Source organism: Mustela nivalis (genome assembly GCF_964662115.1).
Source record: "Mustela nivalis genome assembly, chromosome: 8".
In the NCBI taxonomy this organism is placed as follows: domain Eukaryota; kingdom Metazoa; phylum Chordata; class Mammalia; order Carnivora; family Mustelidae; genus Mustela; species Mustela nivalis.
In genome coordinates this window covers 81,855,005-81,879,092 of record NC_139027.1, presented here as the reverse complement: position 1 = coordinate 81,879,092, position 24,088 = coordinate 81,855,005, and the positions used below count along the sequence as shown (strand labels likewise).

Here is a 24,088-nt window from a genome sequence, read left to right as displayed (position 1 = left end):
TATATCCTGAACATTTTAAGTATTTTGTTATGCAGATTTGGGTCTTGTTGAAATCCTATGTAGAATGTTATTTTTGTTTAGCAAGTATTTGACCTAGTGGATTCACACCCCAATTTCTAACCAGTCTTGTGGTTTCAATATCAGTTCTATTTCACTGTCTTTCAGTTCTACTCAGACTTACTATACATATACACTTTTCAGCAGTCAGTCTGGAACTCTGGAAGTGGCCTGTTCTGTAGAATTCTCAATATTATAGTATTCTATTTTGGGCCAGATCTGCACATATGTACATGCTTAAGGCTGAGCCCAGGTGTTTGCAAGCAACCTCATGTTTTGTTTTTCCGGGTTCCTTTCTGTCTTCAATCCTCAAGGCACTTTCTGATTCTAGAGGCCTCTTAACCTCTTTTTTTGCAGTTCTCTGGCTAGAGTGTTGGTGTTTATATACCCTATAGTGCACTTCTTCAACTGCTTCTATCTCCACACCTAAATGGTAAGAGGACAGAGAGACCAAAAAGAAAAATCAAAAGATGTTTGCCACACTCTCTGGGGACCACAGCTTCTTGCAACAAAGGGGACAATTCCCCTTCCACAGAAATGAAGGTCCTCTTACCTCTGCTTTTGTAGAATTGCATAGGGGCCAGGAAGTAAAAGAACATAGAAAGGAAAAAAATACAAGAGTGTTAGGAAACTCCTTTCCCAATCTTCACAGTGAAATGAGGGGGCTACTTCTGGAACCCTCTGTCGTTACCAACATCCACTTCTGGGTTTCAGACTGCGTTGAGTCCAAGCCAAGGGATATCAGAGGAAAATAAAATCATGAAACTTTGAATTCTAGTCCTCTCCAATCATTCTGCCTTGATTTACCTCTCAAAAATCCTGAAACTGACTTTCTAAGCATGTGATCCATATTTTATAGCTGCTATGAATGGGAGAGATAGGGTGGTGTGTACTTACTCCATCTTACCTAGAACTGCAATCTGGAAATAACAGAGATAGAAAATGTAGGTATTAAACCCCAGAAGATGCCAGGATGGCTGTGAGATTTGCCCGAGGTAACATCCAGGGTTAGTAAGGAGTACGCTTCAGTGTATATTAGAGGCAAAATGACCATCATCTAAACTAGGGCACCTTTTCAGAGTGAGGTTATTATAGAGGGACAACAGGTATAAACTAGGAACTGAACATATGTCACCTTATCTAGAAAATGAAGTGGGGAAGTTATGCTCTTTTCTCATTGTATTCTACTGAGTTCAACTGTTTAATTACCATTCATCTCCTATACATAGAATATTTGTCTCAGTTGCCTACTTTATTTTGGTTGATTTGCATGTAAGAAGTGTAAATCAACCTTTGTCCCTAAGGTTGATTTGTCATTTTCAATGTCTCCACCAACATAGAAAGAGTATATTCTGTAAAATGTTGGCTTAGGTAGTCCCTCCCTTGGTCTTTTCTGAGTATGTACATACCTGAGGCTCAGTGTGAGCTTCTGTTACGCTAAGAAAAAACTGTGTGCCACTGGATTGATAAGTTTTAGCAAAATTTATTTTCAAATAAAATAAACCTGGGTCAACTGGCCCAAAGAGGTTTCTGAGTCTTAGAGCTCAGTGAGCAGCTGGCAGGGAAAGCAGGGATGCTGGCCATCACCATAGCACAAGGGCACAATGACAGTGTGGATACTTTCCCCACTGAGACCCTACAATGAGCCTTCCCACAAGAAACTTCCTCCAGGAATAATTTATACCTTTTAACTCATCTTTAACTTCATCACTGAAATTCCCAACAAGGATGTCGCTTGATGCCAAAGCCGCAGTGGTTTTTCTGATGTGGGAGCCTCTGTGGAAAAACCACTCAAGAGCATTTCATACAGGCTCCAAGCAGTAGCCAGACAATGATGCCTTTTCACCATTCTGAACTTGGCTGGCGTTCGGACCAGGGAATGTGACACATTACATTTGAATGAGCCCAGAAGTTGCTTGTCTTCATTGCTCAGACGAATCATTCCATTCAGACAGGGATGGCAGAGGGTGAAGATTTTATAGTCCTCTGGGAGCAGAACACTGTTGTGACTATAGTTTGAACTCTCCTAAGGAAAATGAATTTACGAGAATGAGATCTGCCTTGGCTGTCAGGAAAACTACTGGCATATTGCCCTGTTACTCAGGACTCAGCTGAGATCAGTAGGTCAGGAAACACATGCAAGGAATGTAGCCTCAATGGCAAGCGGCTCAGACCAAAGCTCTATCCAAGCTCCATCCTTGTTGTCTTTTAAACAAAGTATACACTTCCCAGACTTGTACCTTGGCTGCTAACTCTTGTCATTGCCTTTCTACCTTTTACGTGCTAAGCTGTTCCTTGTCTCCTCATTGGCCCAGTCATGATGACCTGCTTGGTCTCTATTTCCAGTGGACCGGAGTAAGGTGGTGTTCTTCATGCCCTGCCCAATGGCCAGCGGGACAAGGAGCAGCTGCTCCCCTGGCCTTGTGTCCAGCATAAGACTACACCCCTTGCCCATCACAGGAAGTGCTCCTTCCTCTATTTCCTCTGCTCAGAGGGTGAGCTTCCCTCAAGGACAGAGTAGTAACTGATGGTGGCCCCATCTGCACCTGTCCCCCCCCCCCCCGGTTTCTGCCTTTCCCACTTACTTTCTTTGCTCCAGAGTCAGTAGGTGAATGTGGAGTAAGAACTTTTTTTCTTTTTTTCTTTTTAACAGAAAAGCTTTAGGCAAAGTTTAAATCAGTCACTTCGAGTAAAATAATATTTATTTGATTCCAAATAGATATAAATGTGTGTAGCAGGCCTGGTAGCCGATAAACACAAAGCAAAAGTGACTATATCTGCCAATTCAGCTCAGACCGCTTGGAAAGTCTGAGGGGCATTGTGTGCTGAATGTGTGCAAGCATCTGGAGAATGTACTCGCCCTCTGTCCAGAGCCTATCGGAGGCACTATCCAGAGCTTCAGGGTTATTCCCAGGCCTGCCAGGCTTGCACAGAGTCACAAAACACTTCCCATCTTCTATGAGCTGATCCGTGCTGTGTGTTCTGTCCATGAGTGTTCTGTCCATCCACATCTCTACTCACCAGAGACCGGGAGGAGATGGCTCAAGGTCTGCTTCACCATTTCCTAGGCTGGGAGCTCCTCCCAGTGGTTTCTGTTTCACTGAGTCATTTCCAGTGAAAAAATTCAGGGATACTTCTAAGATGGTTCCACCTGAATCCTTCCGAGTTTTTCACTGGCATATGGTAGCGTATCTGAGTCCAGAACCTGGAATTGGGAGGGACTGATTTTAAGTTTCTCCAAGTGACTGTGGGCAAAACGCGGAGAGCTCTTTTCACAAGATGAGGTAGAGACTCTGGCTCTTGGAAAGAACAGAACTTAATTAAAATTAGTTTCAGTGTTTGATCATCCAAGGCCAGATTCACTGCGGCTTGTAGTTCAAAGACACTGGGTCCACTGACATAGCTGGGGCTCAAGATAAATATTCCTCTTCTACTTTTCTTAATCACGTTCACAATGTCTTCTGCATACACTAGAAATAGAGTTCAAGAAACTGTTATCGCTAAACCTGGAGTCTCCATAACCCCGAATCTCTGAATCTCCCAGATCTACCCAGAGGGTTCCTTCCAAAGGCACTCTTGGGGAAGGAGAAAAGCAAGCATGGTTTTCTATGCCCCCTTTTCAGTATTAGCTCTGCTGACAGTTGAAGATACATTCTGGTCTCAAGTGACTCAGATTTACATGCCTCTCTTTGTGTTCCATGTCCTCAAACACTCAATTCCTCTAGGAGCAGAGCTTGTTGGCACAAGGCAGGCTGGGATAACAGGGGGGCATGGGATGACCCAGGCTCCCTGGTGGGATGCCTGGGGAAGAAGAAGGGAGGTACGGAGTGAGATCTGCACATCTAATGAGTGGCCAGTGTCTTACCCAGTGCTGAGGGTTGTGGCCAGTAGTCTTACAAAGCAGGGGGACCACTTATTTAGGATAACAGAGATGACATCCTACAGAGGAGGCAGGAACTCTATCTGTTCAGGAAGGCCTCCCTAGGCCTTTTCCCCTGCTTTCCAGATGGGAAATCATATTTACAAAACTCGTTTCCCAGTCATTTTTTCCAAAGATGGATTTATTTATTTATTTTGGGGGTGGGGCAACAGAACACGTCTCTGCAATACATGTTCTCCTGCGCTGTGGCCCAACCTATTCTAAGCTCATGGAACTTTCCAGAAGAGGTATATCCCAACAGAAGGAATGACAGGAAAGCCCACAGAGCACTTGTTTTCAACTGTCCATTTTGTTCTAGATCTTCTCTTGGCACACAGGACCTACCTCCTCCTGGGGCCACATCTCTTTCGAGCAAACACAAATTGTATCCATATTTGTTTTCCAGAACTTCAGGGAACAGATTCAGAGCCAGGTATTCCTCGCTCAGAGAGGAAGTGACCTCACTCCCAAAAGAGCTCCATTTTGCATAAGATACAAAAGCATCAAATACCTTTTTATCTGAGGAAGAAAAACAATTTAAAAAAAAAAGTCAACCATTTACCTATGCCTCACTATTGTGGTATCTCTACATGGGCTTTGTATCCTACTTTATATGGGCAAAAGTTAAGTTTCGCGTTCCTTACTGAATTGATGTCACAATAAAAAGCATCAGCTGTGTCCGTTTCAGAATCACACTGCTGAGTGGTGTCGATTATCCGACCAGATTTGAATTCTAATTTATGACGCACTCCCGCCTTTTCACTGAGGTCAGATCAAACAACTGTGGCTTATTGATTAAATCACACATACTCGGAGGTTCCTCTGAGTTTTCTTTGCACTGCACTGTTGCTGTCTCAGGAGTTACACATCAAAGACTGTTCTGTCAAAGCGTGGTAACATCCAGCGAGCAAAGCACTGCCAAGACCCAGCACTTTGCAGAGGACAGAGCCAACAGCACAAGCACCTATTTTAGAATCCCTGTGTGTGAAAGGCTGCAATAAGAACGCCCTGGTGGATGGTTTTCAAGGTTGCATGATATATAAAGTGCTTGGTGTCCAGCTCACAGTAGGCTCGAAGGATAAATATCCTTTTCCCCTGCTTTCCAGATGGGAAATCATATTTACAAAACTCGTTTCAGGGTATCTGTAAAGTCTCATGTGCCTCTGTTGGGCAGATTATGACAAATGCACGTTGAGTACTGGGATGTGCTATGTAACTAACCAACCAAGAGAGGGAGAAAATCTCTAAAGTTCACTCTTGGGCATCGGCATCTGGACATAATTGCGTCATATTCTAGTCCTTTGCACAATGACTGGCAAATAGAAATGTTATAGTAGCAAATGATAGCCCGGGGTGAGGGGGTGGGGGGCTGATGCTACTGGGGGCTGATGCTATTGCTGAACAGGACATAAGGAGAACCCCTAGTGGATGGAAATGCCAGCAGTAGAGAAAGAAGGCGGGGCGAAGTCCAGGACACAAGAAAGGGGGATGCTGAAGAATGCTGAAGAATGGAGGCCCAGGAGGCTCATCTGCAAAGTTCCTCACTGCCAGGCAGTTGGGGGGGGGCGGATATGGATGGGGCATGGCCAGCAGGGAAGGGCTGTGTCATTTAAATGTGTGACACGCCCTATTCACCTCTGTTCCTTCCATATCCCTGTGAAACTCCAGCAGGCTTGGATTTTTCTGTAATCTGGAAACATTAAATTTCTTTGGAAATGAAGTTAACGAATGGGAGTATTGGACTTTGCATAGGTCCTTTGCAACTTCGCCCATCTATGTGTCTCTAAAATTTGGGGTATCCAGCATTAACTTCTAAGGAAACAGCCATTTTGCTGTAAAACTAGATTGGCCACAGAAGGGCAATGAATAACCGTGCCTTAAAACCGGGTTCTGCCTCCTCAATAGGTTACTGTCTGTGCAAAGTGAAATGAGAAAGGACAAATTTAAAAGGTTAGTGATTGATTGGCTCTTTTGTACAAGCTCTAGAATCTTAAGATAAATATCATTTTAGTAAAAAAAAAAAAAAGTGTAAGTGTAAATATGATTTCCCATCTGGAAAGCAGGGGAAAAGGATATTTATCCTTCGAGCCTACTGTGAGCTGGACACCAAGCACTTTATATACCTGATATCATGCAACCTTGAAAACCGTCCACCAGGGCGTTCTTATTGCAGCCTTTCACACACAGGGATTAGTCAATGACTAAGACATTGGTTAAATAACTTGCTCAACTCATAAAAGCTAAAGAACCAATTTAAAGAAATAATTTTCAGGTGCCTCGTTAGTGCTGTAGGTAGCGCGTCAATCTCATAAAGAAATAATTCTCAAAAAACACTCTTGGCTTAAGGATTTCTTGAATGAATAATTGGTCCAAAGAAAGGAACAATTGATGCATCCCATCACTTGTCCTTTTCCTATAGATCTGACAGCTCCTCACTGCATCTCAGTGTGGGGCAAGCGCTGACATGGGAAGTAATTAGCCTGGGAATCCAGCAGAAGGCATCCTGCCCTTTCCAAGCAAGAGAATCATTCACTAAAACTGCAAATCTTCTGATCTTAGGGACCTCTGGGGCTAGAAAAACACTCAAGCAAGCTCTTCTATTCTAATAAGTACTATGATCCCTTCTCCTGGGGAAGTGTGCATTCATTGTAATAGTACTTGGATTTTATAGACTTTCATACTTCTTGAACATTGCCACCATCTTCAAAGCCCCTCATTTTATATATGAGGCTAATCAAGGTAATAGTTAATGGGGGCTCTAAACCAAATCGCCTGGGTCCAAATCTCCAATTCTAGCACCATGCCTGCAGTTCAGTTTTGGGCCCATGACTTCATGTCCCTGTGCCAGGCTTGCAGAATCACTGTGACAGCTCAAACCACCAATACACCTGACTGGCATGTGCTCAGTACTCAAGAGACAATAACAGCTGGCTTCTAGTGAATGTTTACTATGTGTTAGATGCTCTTCTAAATGATTATTATGTCTTAACTCAGTGAGTGCTCAGAGCATTCACTACAAAATGGTGACTACAATCCCATTGTACAGGAGAGGAAACTAAGGCATGGGGATGTTGGGTCATATGTCATATTGCATTAGGTTGGTGAGCAGAAAGATTATTTTCGAGCCCAACATGCTCTATCTACAATAGCATCGCTGGTCAGCAAGATTCCTGGTAAATGGACTGAGAAGAAGTTGTGCCTCCACCTGCTCCCAGCTCTCCCAGGTCTGAAGCCACCAGACGTAGAAGAAGGTCTCAAAGGCTGAGTGACAGGACCTTCTCTACCAGGGAACATCCATTTCTTGAGTTTCTCCCTCTAAGTTCAGAGAGGAAAATTTAGAAGCAAGTTGGGGGTCACCTTACCCCCGAGGGTCTCATCCTTGCTCTGGTAGGTTCGGTACAGCAGGACTATTTCAATCCAGTACATGTAGAGCAGAGCAGCTGCCGTCAGCATGCCTGCCAGGGACATGACGGTGCCAAGCAGGATGTATAGGAACACCACTGGGGGAAACATGGCAGCCATGAGCAAATGCAGAGACAGCTTTCCTGGGACAAGACCACATTCTAACCAATGCTATGCCCACCCAGCACCTTTTCTGATGCTATAATTTTATCAAAACCACTTCTCTTGGAAGCATCCTCTTGAAGCTGGAAACATGTACAATTACATCTCAAGGGCACCGTCTTGCAATGAATCGGAGACAATTCACAGGAACGGGCCATTCCTGATTGGGGTGGCCAGGGAAACTGATCATGGCCACTTTTAGTTACTTTTCTCCTATAAACTTCCCCACAACCCATTTACATCCTGTCATTGCATATTATAAATTATTTTCATGCACTGTCATCACCAGTAAAGTCTAAACTTCCTGAGGCGAGGAGCTATGCATGGCTTGGTTACATTTCATACCCTCCACCATACCTAACACATCAGACCTTCCACACCCCTCTCCTAGCTTGAGCCCCATTACGGAGCATCCACTATGGCCAAGCACAAATTATGTCTCCTGTAAGCCTCAGTAGCATTCAAAACTTACATTTATTCATGTATTAATTAATTTATTAATTGAATGAATGATATCAAGCTTATCATTGAGTGTCTTCTTAAAGAAATTTCAAAACTATTTTCTACCAGGAATTTCCACTCCACATTTACAAGGCTGGAGTGATCTGTGATGTTACACGTGCCACCCGGAGCAATAAGCAGGGTGACTCCAATACCCGATCATCATGTTCTCTGAATTGAGAAGGCAGGAAAAGAAAACCCTAACAGGGGGCTAGGTCCTTGCAAGGTACCTATTAGGTATTTGTAGACTGAATAAATGAGTAAGTGAATGAATGAATGACAGGTTTTTTTGTTTGTTTGTTTGTTTGTTTTTTTAACAGAGCTCTCATACATAGGGTATTGGTTAAGACGACCAGTTCCGGATCACTGATTTGAAACTTACTAGTGATGTGTCCTTGGTCAAAGTATCAAATGGTACAAAGTATCACTTCATACAAGTGAAGTGCAGAGTGGCGACTGGCAAGTATAATTGCTGTCATCATCATTACAATTCTTTAGGAAAATTCCTCTCCTCTCAGATAAAAGCAGTTGTGTGCATGGTGTGGCAACCTTCCAGGCTTACCTGCTTGCTTTTCTTTCAGTTGGAGGGACTGGGTAGTGTTCCCGATGGAGTTCTGGGCAAAGCAAATAAGCTTCCTGCGAAGCTCCCTCTGGGTAACTTCTTTGAAGTGGATAACGCGGGCAATGACTTTATCCTTTTTGGTAGATTTTACACTAGGAAAGAACGATGAACACCCTACTCATTCAGTAGCACAAACTGACCACCTTTTGCAATATTTGGCATTTATATTAGCTGCCAAACAGTTTGGCTTTCAGAAGAGCTAGGGGATCAAAGAGTAAAGGGAGATGCCCAAAGAACATAAGACTGACCATCTGATCACGGGGTATCATTTTGTGCTTATTGAATTTGCTAGGCATCATTTTATGCATTTATACCAGGATTTAATTTTTGGCAGGCCTCATCTGACCTTTATTACTCTAAGCATTTCCCTTGAAAACAGACAGTAAAGGGGTGCTTGGCGGCTCAGTGGGTTAAGCCTCTGCCTTAGGCTCAGGTCATGATCTCAGGGTCCTGGGATGGAGCCCTGCGTTGGGCTCTCTGCTGACCAGGGATCCGGCTTCCCCCTGCCTTTCTGCCTACTTGTGATCTCTCTCTGCCTTTCTGTCAAATAAATAAATAAATAAACAAACAAACAAACAAATAAAATATTAAATAAATAAATAAATAAAAATTTTTAGAGAAAGAAAACAGACAGTAAAAATACTTTAAGAATAAAACTGACTATTCCTTCACTTCCACCAGGGGTTTATCATGTATCTGTGCTCACTCTTTTGAACACTGAATGTGGACTATTGAGTCTCCTTCATGCCTCACCTCACAGGAGCCCCCATGAGGTAAGAGTATGAACACCCACAACTTGGGCACCTGACTTGGTCACCAACACTAACAGTAGGTAGATGACAGTTTAAGGTCACTCTGCTTGCAAGTGGCAGCCTGAGTCCTGGGCCTAATGCCATTCTGCCCCATCCAGGAAGTTGTAAGTCTCAGTATTTATTCACAGTCTGAGTTCTCTAAAGTTGCCAATCTATAGTCTGTCTTTACATGAAGGGATACTGTTTAAATAGATGGGGTTTTTAGGCTGTGTTGCTTGGACCCTGCAATACCAACTCATATTCACTGAATGCTTCTTACTGGTCAGGCGAGCATGTCACCTCTACTATATCAGCTCCCTACCAGGATCTTGGAAAGTGGACATAAGTGTCCATAGATTACAGGTGGTGGAATGGAGTCTTGCAGGGGTCAAAGGTCACATTGCCAATAGGTGAAAAACAGATATTCGAACCTGAGTGCTTTTGTAACTTCTCTTGTCTTAGAAGTTCTTGCTAAATTCTGTTATTGTTATCAAAATTTGTTCTTTACTTTTTGTAGTAATGTGTACTTTTCAAAATATTACATTTGTTCATTGAAATGTTTTAAGAATCAGAAGGAAGTGCTTAATGAGTAGACTATTACTTGGGAACAGATTTTGGAAAAACAAGAGACTCTTTTTAGTGACAGTCCTGACTGATTAGATCCAAACACTGAATCCTTCCAGGGACCAGAGTTCAGCTTCATGAGGTGCTGGATAGCTCTGAATAGCTAGAGTTCTCCTTTCTATTAAGCCAAACTGTCTTCCCAGTAAATTCTGTCCACTAATCGGGGTTCTGTGCTCCAGAGAGCAACAAACTAAGTCTAGTTTCCATAAAACGTAAGGACTACAAGACAGATAGCCCATCTCTTAATCCTCTTTTCCATTTGGATTGCTTCAACTGTTCCTCGCTTCACATCTTTTTGGTCAGACCCATTATTGTGCGTTTTCCTCCAGATACATCCCAGACTGTTAATAACTGAAGATTTGGATGCCTGAACCCACCACTACTCTAAATGGAAGGCGCTGGGGAATTGGGGTAAGGGGAGGGCAGCATTCTTTCCCATTGGCTGGACGTGTTACTTCTATTCAGGCAGCCTGGGTGGGTATGCCTGTCTGCTTGTCAGCCTGATGTGTAAAGCTGCATCAAACTGTTGCTACAAACTGAGGTTTACAAATATTCACAAAACTTAGATATTTTATGGCTTATCATAAACTTCTGTTTAAAATGAACCTGGGGGTTCCTGGGTAGTTCAGGGGGTTAAGCCTCTGCCTTCAGCTCAGGTCATGATCTCAGGGTCCTGGGATGGAGCCCTACATCAGGCTCTCTGCTCAGCAGGGAGCCTGCTTCCCCCTCTCTCTCTACCTGCTTCTCTGCCTGCTTGTGATCTCTCTCTCTCTCTCTCTCTCTTTCTCTCTCTCTCTCTGTGTCAAATAAATAAATAAATAAAAGTCTTCTTAAAAATTTAAAAAAATAATAAAATAAAATGAACCTGAACTTTCATTTCCATGCTTTTCTATTCACCACTAGTGGGCGCTAGTGGCCACACTGTCAACTCGGCCTGCCGGCTCACCTCTGGGTCTACATTTATTTTTATTAACAGTTAATGTTATATTTGTTTCAGGGGTACAGGTCTGTGAATCATCAGTCTTACACAATTCACAGCACTCACCATAGCACGTACCCTCCCCAGCGTCCATCCCCCAGCGCCCCATCCCTCCAGCATTTTTAAGGTTTCCAAAGGTGAAAGCATTTAGTGTGGATTAGAAATAATAATAGTCTGCTAATTTCCTTCTTACCTGATCTCCTCAGATGTTGGGACTTCCCACTCCCGGTCAGAATCTTTAATGTACCATTTTATTACAGGCATAAAGTCCTTTTGGTAGCCAAATCGTGCCGTGCAGTTAAGAGTTAAAGGCTTTCCTGAAAATGAAGGTGACGCAAAAAATAGGAAGTCCGTGAGAACGCTTTGTCCTCAGGAGGAACACTCCACCTCAAGATCATTCATGACTGCAGTCATGTTTGTAGGTAAAAATCAGGCGTGCCAGGGGTAACCAAACCTAGCTGTTTCTCATCTGGAAACAAACAAGAATGGGCAATACTTGTATCTCAAACTTGCGGCTATATGGTCATAGCATGACCAGCCTGTTCTTCTAACGCTGCTGCTGTTCACTACGAGGTGTGTCAACAAAGAACATTTTACTGCAGACCAGTATTTGCATATTAAATTAAAATTGTGAGAGGCACCTGGGTGGCTCAGTGGGTTAAAGCCTCTGCCTTCTGCTCAGGTCATGATCTCAGGGTCCTGGGATAGAGCCTGGCATCGGGCTCTCTGCTGAGCAAGGAGCCTGCTTACCCCACCCCCCACCCCTCTCTGCCTGCCTCTCTGCCTACTTGTGATCTCTGTCAAATAAATTAAAGATAAAATAAAATAAAATTGTGAGGTTATACTAATGTGTTTAAAGAAGAAATTATTTAGATATCCATCAATTTCCTGAACAATGCACTAAGGTAAGGATGCGTATTATTACATTATCCTCTTTCTACCCATTTTTTCCGTAAGGGCTATCCAGATACATTCTGCCTCAAACCCAAATTTTCACCTTAAAAAAAAAAAATCATCTTTGCATCTTAATAATGTCCCCCCCCATGCCCTGTAATTCTTCCAAATTCACTGGAACCATATGTAGCTTGGCTATTTTTGAATTATTAATTTTTTTTTTCTTTCCTCCTTCCTTGCATTCTTGTGATGCTGCTGGTTTTGCAAATTCCATTTCCATAATCAGGACACACTGATACTGCCATCTAGCGGTCTTTTACCATAGTACCTATTTTGCCATTTATAATTATAAATATTTTAGCATTTAAAAGAGTGCTTATTTTATTGGAATAGCCAGTACTTGGTTTTAAATTGAGCAGTTCTTATTTTACTGTGTGCAAAAATGTAGATGTTATTGAAGTTGATAAAATACAAAGAGACCAATAGGAAAGTCACTTAGCCCTCTACCCAAAAGAAGACGCTACTTGGGAATATGAGGGGATGTAGCGTTCCTCTATAATTATCTTAAAGGCCACATCAAACACCATGTTTGTAAAGATTCATGCTATTCAAGTTGGTAAATTGGTTAAACTTACAGACTCACCAATGGACCTAATAATATATGTAACACCTGCTTCTGGGATGAGTAAGGAAGAATCTAAAACCTATTGATCATGTCCACTGCACCAGACACTTAAGATACAATAGCCTATATTTCTTGATTCAACCAGATGAGGTCAGTTTTCTTCTTTTTACAGATTTAAATTCTGAAGCTTAGAAAGAATAAGTAACTCCGTAAGGTCACAAAAGTAGCCATATGCTGAGCCAAGATTCATACTCAATTCTGTTCGATTTCAAATATCAAGCCTCAGGATGCTTGGGTGGCTCATTCGGTAAAATGTCTGCCTTTAGCTCAGGTCATGATCCCAGGGTTCTGGGATCGAGTCCCGCCATGGGCTTCTTCCTCAGTGGGGAGCCTGCTTTTCCCTCTCCTTCTCTGCCTGACACTCCCCCAGCTTGTGTTGTCTTTCTCCCTTTTTCTCTGACAAATAAAATCTTTTTAAAAAATCCCGAGACTCTTTTCCTTATACCACACTTAGACCTGCTCCTAGAAGCACAGTGTCATCCAATGGCGATAACACAACCCACCTTACCAAGTTCTACTTCCAGCGTGTCCTTGATGGGATCCAGAATATCTGGTTTGTGACTAGTGTCTTTCACTAAAAGAGGAAAATAGAAATTATTATGTGCACTGGGAAATCTGAAAGCCTGCTCGCTGAAGATATGCATACAAAGGGGTACTTTGATCTCAATGCTTTGGGGCTCCCTCTTCAATTTCGAGTCATATTCTATAAGGCTAGGGACTTAGGTTTCCACGTGAAAAACAGTCCTCAGGGGTGCCTGGGTGGCTCAGTGGGTTAAAGCCTCTGCCTTCGGCTCAGGTCATGATCCCAGAGTCCTGGGATGGAGCCCTAAATCTGGTTCTCTACTCCTAGGGGAGCCTGCTCCCTCCCTCTCTCTGCCTGCCTCTCTGCCTACTTGTGATCTCTGTCAAGTAAATTAATAAAATCTTTAAAAAAAAAAAAAAGGAGTCTCCAAAAACGACCATGACATCAGTCCGCAGGTGTTAGCAAAAGGTGCATTTTCTTCCACACCAGTCCTGCTCAACCATTGCAGACCTGAGCCCCCATTCCTGTCTTCTCCTACAAGATTGCTTTTTAGCACCATCTGGCTGAGTAATTCAGAAGAAGGACACACCTGAGAAAATGCCCACGTCTCCCACCACTTCTTCCCATTGGCATTTATCCATGCTCAGTCTATCTTAAACTTTTTTTTAAAAAAGATTTTGTTTATTTATTTGACAGAGAGAGATCACAAGTAGGCAGAGAGGCAGGCAGAGAGAGGAAGGGAAGCAGGCATCCTGCTGAGCAGAGAGCCTGACATGGGGCTCGATCCCAGGACCCTGAGATCATGACCTGAGCTGAAGGCAGAGGCTTTCACCCACTGAGCCACCCAGGCGCCCCAGTCTCTCTATCTTAAAACAGAGAAAAATCCCTTTACCTCATTTCCCTGCTGCATTCATTCTCCTTCTCTATGCTCATCATTCTTTCACTTCACTCTACAGGTACTGCTTTGGCTCAAGACCCCAGTGACCTCCTGGCACCTAATTCCATTGGTCACAACGGAGTTTTTCTTCAGTTTTATTTCCCAGTACCCTTGGGCACTGCTGGGCACCATCTCTTGGAACCCTCTCGTCTTTTGCTTCCCTGCTTCCCTACTCTCCCATTCACCTTCTGCCTCTCTGCTCACTTCGCAGTGTGTTTGGGGGCTCCACTTTCTGTGTGGTTCTCATGCAAATCAGTTTTCTTCCTTGCTCTCTGCTGTGCTGTTGACTCTCTAGGCCTCTTCCCTACAAAAAGTCTTGAACCTTGAAATGATCTCTCTCCCAGGTCATCAATTTCACTTCCTTTACAGCTCTTCTCCCCATCCTTCCACCAGTCCCCAGTCACTTATGTAAATAATGACTGCCCTCTTCCCAGACCCTACGATGAGTTCTTGAACATCAGCACCGAGACACAGCTTCACTCCCTCTGCCCGGAGATACTTTAGTCACTCGCCCTGAAGCAGTTTCCCTCAGTGCTCTAGCTCCTCTAGGAATCCTACCCTTCTTCCCAACCCCTCCAAGTATTGCAATCCTCCCGGCCTCCATTCCAGGCCCTCTTCTCTCTGGACTCACTCCCTTGGTGACCCAACTTGTGACAATTTGAATGTGATCCAGAACTAAGCCTTTCCTGGGGGATGGAATCTAGGTTAATGAGAAAATTAATGTTTTCGTGCATTTAAGGCTTCCTATGACTACCAGTATAGGATTATCATTTTTTTTTTCAAAAAAGGAAACCATGACTAAGCCAAAGGAATTTACTTTAATTGGGTAATGGGGTTTCAAATCCCAGATCTTGATATGAAAATCTCTCTTACCGATGGTTGTCACTTGAACAACAGCTCTGACTGTTCGTGAACTTGTGTTAACTGACTCCGTGTAATCACATACATATGTGCCTTCCTGTTCTTCGTAAACTTCATCCACCAGGATTGAGTTGCTCCTTTCTTCAGGGAGTAGCTTTCCATTCTAATCCAAGGGACGAGAAAAATAAATAACCTTCTTTAGCCAAATAATTGTTATTAATATTAGTCACAACAATAGAAAAAATTCACAACTGAGAGCATCACCTAAGCTATGAAGAGCTTCTGTTCAGAAGCTATACTTGTAAGATTCTCATTGGCTCATGAGAGGCATTTTTATTTTATTTTTTTAAAGATTTTATTTATTTATTTGACAGAGAGAGACACAGAGAGAGAGGGAACACAAGTAGGGGGAGCAGGAGAGAAAGAAGCAGGCTTCCTGCTGAGCAGGGAGCCCGATGCGGGCCTCGATCCCAGAACCCTGAGATCATGACCTGAGCCGAAGGCAGCCGCTTAAAGGCTGAGCCACCCAGGTGCCCCAAGAGGCATTTTTAAATACGATTACTTTATCCATTGAGATCGAGGCATCAAAGCCGACTGATACACAAACTTACTTAGCCTAGTATTTCCCAAAGCATGACTTCAGGCCTCTGAGAATATTCTAGAAAACTCATAGTGCTTTAAGGAGTTGATACCTTGATGATTTTTTTTTAAACTGTGTGTATTTATATTTATGGAAACTGACAATAGTTTTTGTGTGTGTGTATGGGGCTAATATAAAGTTTCTTCTCTAAATAGATTTAACTCAAAAAAGGTGAAATTTAAATTAAAAGTATTAAGTAAATAACTAAACAGGTGTATACAGATATGACAAAGAATAATTGATGAGTGAGAAACAAAGAACTCATGGAGGACCCAAACAATTATGAACATTTCTTTCCCTTATTTAGCATATCCATCAGGGATGCTCTTCTAAGGTCTGAAGTTCTCCCGCATCTGAACTTACCATGCCTTCCTGCTCTCATTTCTTGCTACTGCCTTTCCACTTACTAGCCATTTCCTAAATAACCATGTACTTTTTAAAAGATTTTATTTATTTATTTGACAGAGATCACAAGTAGGCAGAGAGGCAGGCAGAGAGAGAGGAGGAAGCAGGCTCCCCACTGAGCAGAGAACCTGATGTGGTGCTTGATCTCAGGACCCTGAGATCGTGACCTGAGCTGAAGGCAGAAACTTTAACCCACTGAGCAACCCAGGTGCCCCAATAACCATGTTCTTTCTCCATTCATGTGTCCATACATCTCTCCAACCACTTTCCTCACCACTGGGTAAGCTGCAGCTCAGTCTTTAACTCTAACTCAAGAGGTAACTCTCGCGGAGGGAGTGACTAGGCATGCTCCCAGCAGAACCAGTCCCTACATGCTCCCAGACCTCCACGATTGCTCATAGCCCTCTGGTCGTAATTTCTGTGGACAGTTACCTCTTTCTACATCAGTGTAGAGAGAGCCTTTGTGCCAAGACACAGAGTTGCTCCTGGACACATTGGCAGGAATGAACATAGATCCCTCTCATCAGAGGATGTGGAGTTGTGACTGCCTTCTGAGATGGGGAGAGCACTCGGCAGACCCCAAAGAGTAAGCCAGAGTATGAAGCACTTGGGCAGCCCTGGCTCAGTTAACAAGAAGCAGGGATGCTCCCTCCAGGCTAATCAGAGCCTTGAGGAATATGCAGGAATCACTCCATTGAAGGTAAGTGCCATTTGGAAACATCTGAAATGGAGTATGGCTATAGGCAATAAAGCCACGGTGAAGAGGCTGATTGTATGTAGACGGATTTGGTCTTTATGTCTCTAGTATACCTAGTATACGGCAAGCAGGCCAGCATGAGTAAGCTCTTTGTAAATGCTGAGTGACTAAAGTATGTATAATTGAAAGGTCTTGAAGCTTAAGAGTCATGTAATCACTTTTTTATCTCTAGGAGCTAAAACATAGTAAGGGCTCGATGAATATCTGTTGCATGGTTGAATTGCACTATACCAATAATTCTGTAGCCCCCAACTTCCATGTAGCACATGGGCTTCCAGTCTCCAACAAATAGCCCCCAGACTGTATCTCTCATCACAGCAGTCCAAAGCAGAGATAATAAACACAAATAACAAAATAATAAGTATCTCTTACCTACAAAGATTAAAAAATTCTTTCTAATGTGATCACTCAAAGTATTCTCTGACTTGGACTGCACAGATGTAGAAGGAAACTGAAGTTTTGGAGTTCATATATTGCTCTGTATCCCAGAGCCAGCAACTGAGAGGACCAGGGGTCAATGTGAATTTTTCTGACTTTTGAGTTTCATGTTCTCATTGAGGAAAATCCCTTCCACTTCTCATGCTAACTCATAGGAGCAGGGATTCCCCTACTCCAAGTCTCCGGTGTGGTTTCTGTGGCCCAAGAAGGGACTTCCAGTAAGTTGGCAAAGAACCTGAGCGTCAGAATGGGTCAGAGAGGGGCAGCTGCAGGCAGGAAGTAAAAGAAAACAAACAAGGGGAGCAGACAATGTTAAATACAGATCAGCTGATCTCAAGGGTCAGGGACCCCTTCAAAAGAAGGGTCAGAGCCTGGAGTGATATTCAGAGATAAAACTCTAGAAAACACAACAATCACATAGAATGAGTGACAATTGGAGAAGAGGTGTGTCATAAATCACCCAAGAAAGTAATGGGGGAGCGGATGCAGAGTCATGATTGAGACCTCAGCTAACAACAGTGGGGAATGGGTCAAAACATCTGATTTTTTTTTTTTTTCATAAAAAGGTAAGTATGGGGGGACCTAGGCGGCTCAGTTGCTTTAGCATCGGCCTTTGGCTCAGCTTGTGATCTCAAGGTCCTGGGACTGAGTCAGGCCCCCTGCTCAGCAGGGAGTCTGCTTTTCCCCCACCCCTGCTTGTGGCCTCTATCTCTCTTAAATAAATGAATAAAATCTTAAAAAATAAAAATTAAAGAGGTATGACTTCATATGTATTCTTAAGACTTGATGAGATGGAACTAAAAGGAAACATCAAAGAAAACAGTTAAGGGAGAGGCCATTTGTGTCAAGAATGATGGGGAACCCATTCTGGTAAGAGGATCGCAAATGATTCCAGTAGGAAAGAGAGATGGTAATGGGGCTGTTTTGCTCAGCTGTGAAACAGTCTTGAACAAAATATGGAAGGAGGAACATCTCAATATGAACCTGTATGAAGAATGTCAGTAAGTCTTAGAATGGAGGCATGCAGAAAAGAGGAAGACACTAAAACCGGACTTTAAATGAATGTGTGAAGCAAGAAGAACACAGAAAATGTATTCTAGGTGGAACAGTTATTGAAATGTTACCCTCTACTGTCATCAAGCTCCAATACTACTAGGCAGTGCAGCCACCCCAGGGAGGACAATACACACAGTGTTATTCTATGGGAGTGGTTCTCCCCACCATTGGACAACACAATGGAGCTCCTCCTAGGGATTTTGCTATATGTTCTGGGATGACTCCAGGCCTGGGCATCTTTAGCCCTACCCTCCCTTATGGACTTGACATTCCCATGTCTGTTTTAATGACTCAGTACGTCCAGATCTATGTGAGCTCTTTGCATCCTTCATTGAATTCATTTCTACTGTCTCAACTTGCTAAATGTTGTGAATATTTGAGCCAGAAAGACCCAAAACATGAGTCATCTCTTTTATGTGCCCCAAAGTATTTCATTTTGTATTTTATTCCTTGAAGATATCACTAACATCCGCCAACTCTTTTCTGTCCCCAAAGCTAGTTCCCTGGATCAGGATTCATGCTCTTAAACTTCAATCATACCAAGAGGGACCCCCAATAACCATACCACATAATCAACCTACAGCTTTTTTTTTCAGCCCTAACCCTAAGTACACCTCTCTGCTCCCACTATGTTGAGCCACTCACCATTCATGTGTCCCTTGTGCTTTTGTTTTCTGTAACCCATCTGCCTTCTCCTGCAGCTTTAGTCTCCTGCCCTAATCATCCACTGACCACATTCTAATTGTATGTAATGGATACCCTGTTATCCATGGTGGGTTTCAAAATAAATTCCAATGGGTAAGAAAGGAGAACCCTCTTATCCATTAGAATTTATTTTGAAACCCACCATACTAAGCCATCATTCTCAGACTCATGTGACTTGAGGATGAGAGGCAGGCCTGATAGGTCTTACCAAAAATACTGAACAGCACTGAACAACCAGTCAGCTCAGCTATTGACTCTAGCTGATCCGCCCTCTTACACTGTTGGTGGGAATGCAAGTTGGTGCAGCCTCTTTGGAGAACAGTGTGGAGATTCCTCAAGAAATTAAAAATAGAACTTCCCTATGACCCTGCCATTGTACTCCTGGGTATTTACCCCAAAGATACAGATGTCGTGAAAAGAAGGGCCATCTGTACCCCAATGTTTATAGCAGCAATGGCCACGGTCGCCAAACTATGGAAAGAACCAAGATGCCCTTCAACGGACGAATGGATAAGAAAGATGTGGTCCATATACACTATGGAGTATTATGCCTCCATCAGAAAGGATGAATACCCAACTTTTGTAGCAACATGGATGGGACTCGAAGAGATTATGCTGAGTGAAATAAATCGAGCAGAGAGAGTCAATTATCATATGGTTTCACTTATTTGTGGAGCATAACAAATAGCATGGAGGACAAGGGGTGTTAGAGAGGAGAAGGGAGTTGGGGTAAATTGGAAGGGGAGGTGAATCATGAGAGACTATGGACTCTGAAAAACAATCTGAGGGGTTTGAAGTGGCGGGGGGGTGGGAGGTTGGGGTACCAGGTGGTGGGTATTATAGGAGGCACGGATTGCATGGAGCACTGGGTGTGGTGAAAAAATAATGAATACTGTTATGCTGAAAATAAATAAATTAATTTTAAAAAATTCCAATGGATATGCAGAATGGTGAGCTAAAACCAACAAATCAATTTAATTAGAATAAATGTAAAATCATGAATGTGGGTTACAAATTCTACTATGTTAGCACAAAAATGAATTGGCTCGATCACAGTTCTTGTGAAAAATAAAAAACAAAACAAAACAAAAGTCCCCTACCTGCCAACTAAAAATGAATTGACCACATTATGGAGCTGTCCCAAAGCTCATGCAATTGTAGATGGCATCGATATGCTGCTCAAGGCAAGGAAGAAAATTGTTTCTCTGTTTTCACTATTGGGTAGGCAACATGTGGCTTATAGCACTGAACAGATGTTAGGAAGTTGTGCAGGATTTTGAGCACTCTGAAATTGCTCGGTGAGAACAACTGAATGGGCTACTATACTGACCTTGAAAATACTTTTCAGAAATCAAATCAAAATGATCTCTACTTCTTCCCTACTCGGAATCACATTGATCTTTGGTCTAACCATAACCAGTCTCGCCAACCCATTGGTTCCCTGGGTCACTAAGTCTCACAAAATGCCAGGAATACTCGTGGCTCTGAGAAAAGGAGGCCAAAAAGAAATGAGAAGGAAAAGCAGCGAGTCTGAGTGCGTACATTCCATCAAACACAGGGCTCAGAGGTGAAGCAGCAGCCACGTCAGCATTGTGGCCAGTGAGTGTGGCATATGAGCGATAGTGTCCTAAACCACCAATGGAAAGGTTGCTTGGGGCACACATCTGAATGACAAAAAGACAGCAGGGTCGCTGACATTTGTGTGTCAGTGCCATTGCGGAAGAACTTCTCTGGCTGCCCTTTATGATTTTGCCCATGTCATAGCTTTGCTTAAAGAACATAAAATGCCCTCTCATTAAATGCAATTTTCATTTATTTAAGATGAAATCTGTGTAGACTATTTTTTATTATATTTTTAGAAAGTAGCAAATACGGTGAAAATGTTCTTGAAGTAAAGAACAGATAATTCACTTTAACTCTGACTTTGTGGTCATTTAATATTTCAGTTAAGAATCCCCAATTCCGGGACGCCTGGGTGGCTCAGTTGGTTAAGCAGCTGCCTTTGGCTCAGGTCATGATTCCAGCGTCCTGGGATCGAGTCCCACATCGGGCTCCTTGCTCTGCAGGGAGCCTGCTTCTCCCTCTGACTCTGCCTTCCACTTTGTCTGCCTGTGCTCGCTCTCGCTCTCTCTCTCTCTCTGACAAATAAATAAATAAAATCTTTAAAAAAAAAAAAAAAGAATCCCCAATTCCAACTGGGTGGCTCAGTTGTTAAGCGTCTACCTTCAGCTCAGGTCATGATTCCAGGGTCCTGGGATCGAGCCCAGCATTGGGCTCCCCACTCAGCGGGAAGCCTGCTTCTCCTTCTCCACACCCCCTGCTTGTGTTCCCTTTCTCGCTGTCTCTCTGTTAAATAAATACAATCTTTAAAAATACATATATATTTTTTTAAATTGCCAAGCCTAAATTTTTTGACGTGTCTATTAAAAATCGGAAAGCCCCCAGAGCCTCAAGCCTGTTGATTTATTTCAGTGGGATATCCTATACATCTGGCAGAGGCATCCCCGGTCAGGAGTTTCATCTGAATTCAATAGCACCATGTTTACATCTGCTGAGTCAGTGTTAGCATCCGCAATCTCTCCTGAGATGGCTTAGGTGTGACCCACCCACCACCGGAGGACTGGGGGTTCAGCATGAAGGAAAGGTGCATTGTGTATTATTTGCTGCCCAATGTCACCACCTCTAGTGATACACTCTTTCTGCGAGGTCTGGGACATATCAGGCTACTGCACACACGTACGTATGCGTGTCTGTGCACATGTGTGTGTGTGTACGTGTGCACGCAGGTGCATGTAGGCACACACACACACATACATGCAACTGGGAAACCTAACTTGAATGATGACTTATCCAAATCTGCATCAGAACGTACAATGATTAAGAGCCATTGTCTGCCCACTCTTAAGACAGATGCCTATTTACTGCTAAACACATCCCGACAAGACCTCAAGGATGTGAAATAAAGCTTCCTTCTGTGAATGTCATACCCCGTTAGGGTTTCTTTTATAAGAGCAATATATGCAGAAAGCTGACAACTATTGTGTGGCTTCTGTTTCCCTGAGTGAAAACAGCCTTCATTTTAGGGGTACAATCCTTGAAAATATAAATGCATTTGAATCTGAAATGACTGGGGCAAGTCCGCTTTACTGGCCTAGGAATAGCCTACGTTGACGTAGCAAATATCTGTCATCCCAGACCACAAATACTTTTGAACTCAGGGGAGTTTTGTTCTTAAGAGAACTGAAAATAGGGGCACCCGGCTGGCTCAGTTGGTTAAGCGGCTGCCTTTGGCTCAGGTCATGATCTCAGGGTCTTGGGATGGAGCTCTAAGTTGGTTCCCTGCTGAGTGGAGAGCCTGCTTCTCCCTCTCCCTCTACCTGCCACTCCTCCCCACCTATACACACTCTCTCTTTCTTTCTGTCTCTCTGTCAAATAAATAAGTGAAATCTTTGGTTAAAAAAAAAGAGAGAACTGAAAATAATGAACATAATCATGGCCTCTTCTGGCTAACCTCATTTTAAAGGTTATGAAATTAATGCGTTACTTAAGTTGGAATTTTAGTGAGCCCTTTAAAATACAAATGTGAGACCTACAACACATCACATCACTTGTTCTCTCTGTGTACTTATTTCTTTTTTTTTAAAAAGATTTTATTTATTTATTTGACAGAGAGAGAGAGAGAGAGAGAGAACACAAAGCAGGGGAAGAAGCAGAGGGAGAGGGAGAATCAGGCTCCCCACTGAGCAGGGAACCTGATGTGGGGCTCGATCCCAGGACCCTGGGATCATGACCTGAGCTGAAGACAGATGTTTAACCAACTGAGCCACCCAGGTGCCCTGTATGCTTATTTCTATAGTGAACATCATAATGCCTATCTACCCATTGTGTCAGTGGAATCGAGTGAGGAAGTAGCTTCTCACACCACATTGCTTGTACACACACGACTCTCTGATTGCTGAGTCTTGGAGTGCATAGAGCCACCAGATAAACATGGGTCCCTTGTGTGACCCTTTCAGTGGCAATTTAAAATGATATTTTTATATTTAACAAACAAGATTTGAAGTCATATTTAACACTTTAGGTGACTTTTCACAGCAGAGTATTGAAATTCCAACAATGATTCCAAATGTAGGAGGCAATGTAAATTCTATACTTTTTTCCACTGCCCAGGGGTCAACTACCATGGGGTTAGGTTGAAGGACATGCTTATGCTGCATTTATCTATCTGTTAGCATGTGTAAAAACTGTAAGACGCCATGGCAACATGAAGTGGTCTTTGTTATAAAGCTGACTCACATGCGGTTCATAACTCAAAATCATTAGGAACATTGCCTCTTCCTTGCCCTCACCCCCTTTCCTCTTTATAATGCCTTTCTGTACTCCCTGCCCCCCTCACCTGTGCAAGACACCTGTCACCTGGGCCACCTATATTTGCCATAACTGTTGTCTTAGATATGCTCTCTTTGGAAAGCACTCATCTCCTATTTTGTTCAGAAACCCTCTGGACCTCACTTATTGGTGTCTGCCTTCCCCCTAAAAGTGCCCATTGTTTTCCAAAGACACTAGAAATGAATTCAACTGGTCTTCTGCCTTAGTGGATGTTTGCAAGTTTATGTCTTCCCTCATGAATAATGTGCTCAAATTTTAGAAATTTTGCTGGCTCTGAGCAAAAGGCAGCTCTCCTACTTGCACTATCACACTCAATGGCTCCCTAGGAGAAAGACAACTTTCTTGAAGAAGGTCAGGTCTTCTCTGTAGGCACAAGTGTTTGCGAAGCTCTAGACCTCAGATTCACAAACCCACATTTCTATAAAGCATCTATAGAGATGTTACCATAAAAAACATACTCTCACATGAGTTTTGGAAAAGTCATTCTTACCTGGTACCAGGTCACCTCTGGACTTTGTGTGTCACTTTGGCAGTTGAGGCTGGGACAATGAATACGGGCAGTGCTACCAAGAAGAAGGTATTGCTCATGTGATACAGAGTTTTGTGGTATACAGGGTAGTTTTGTCTTGGGCTTAACTTCTAAGATGATCTTGACACAACAAGGGCTCCTAGGAGAGGTAATAAGGTCTATGAACATAAATGTTATATCCAGATAGTGTAGGATTGGGGAGTGTTTTCATA

The 24,088-nt window shown here is 43.0% G+C and overlaps 1 protein-coding gene across 3 annotated transcripts in view; it reads right to left on the bottom strand.

Moving 5' to 3' along the window:
* Positions 1-1,524: 1,524 nt before the first annotated feature.
* The window catches only part of IL18RAP (interleukin 18 receptor accessory protein), a 39,925-nt gene continuing 17,361 nt past the window's right edge, over positions 1,525-24,088 (bottom strand). Inside the window, exons 5-12 of one of the 3 annotated variants that reach the window (XM_082747146.1) lie at positions 23,838-24,015; positions 14,970-15,120; positions 13,145-13,210; positions 11,251-11,374; positions 8,604-8,755; positions 7,339-7,476; positions 4,322-4,495; positions 1,525-3,527 (exon numbers count right to left, since the gene is read on the bottom strand). In XM_082747146.1, the coding sequence (XP_082603272.1) occupies positions 3,163-3,527; positions 4,322-4,495; positions 7,339-7,476; positions 8,604-8,755; positions 11,251-11,374; positions 13,145-13,210; positions 14,970-15,120; positions 23,838-24,015 (1,348 nt within the window). In that variant the 3' untranslated portion in view covers positions 1,525-3,162. The remainder of the gene's footprint in view (positions 3,528-4,321; positions 4,496-7,338; positions 7,477-8,603; positions 8,756-11,250; positions 11,375-13,144; positions 13,211-14,969; positions 15,121-23,837; positions 24,016-24,088) is intronic. The other 2 variants (XM_082747148.1, XM_082747147.1) reach the window with 2 other exon arrangements.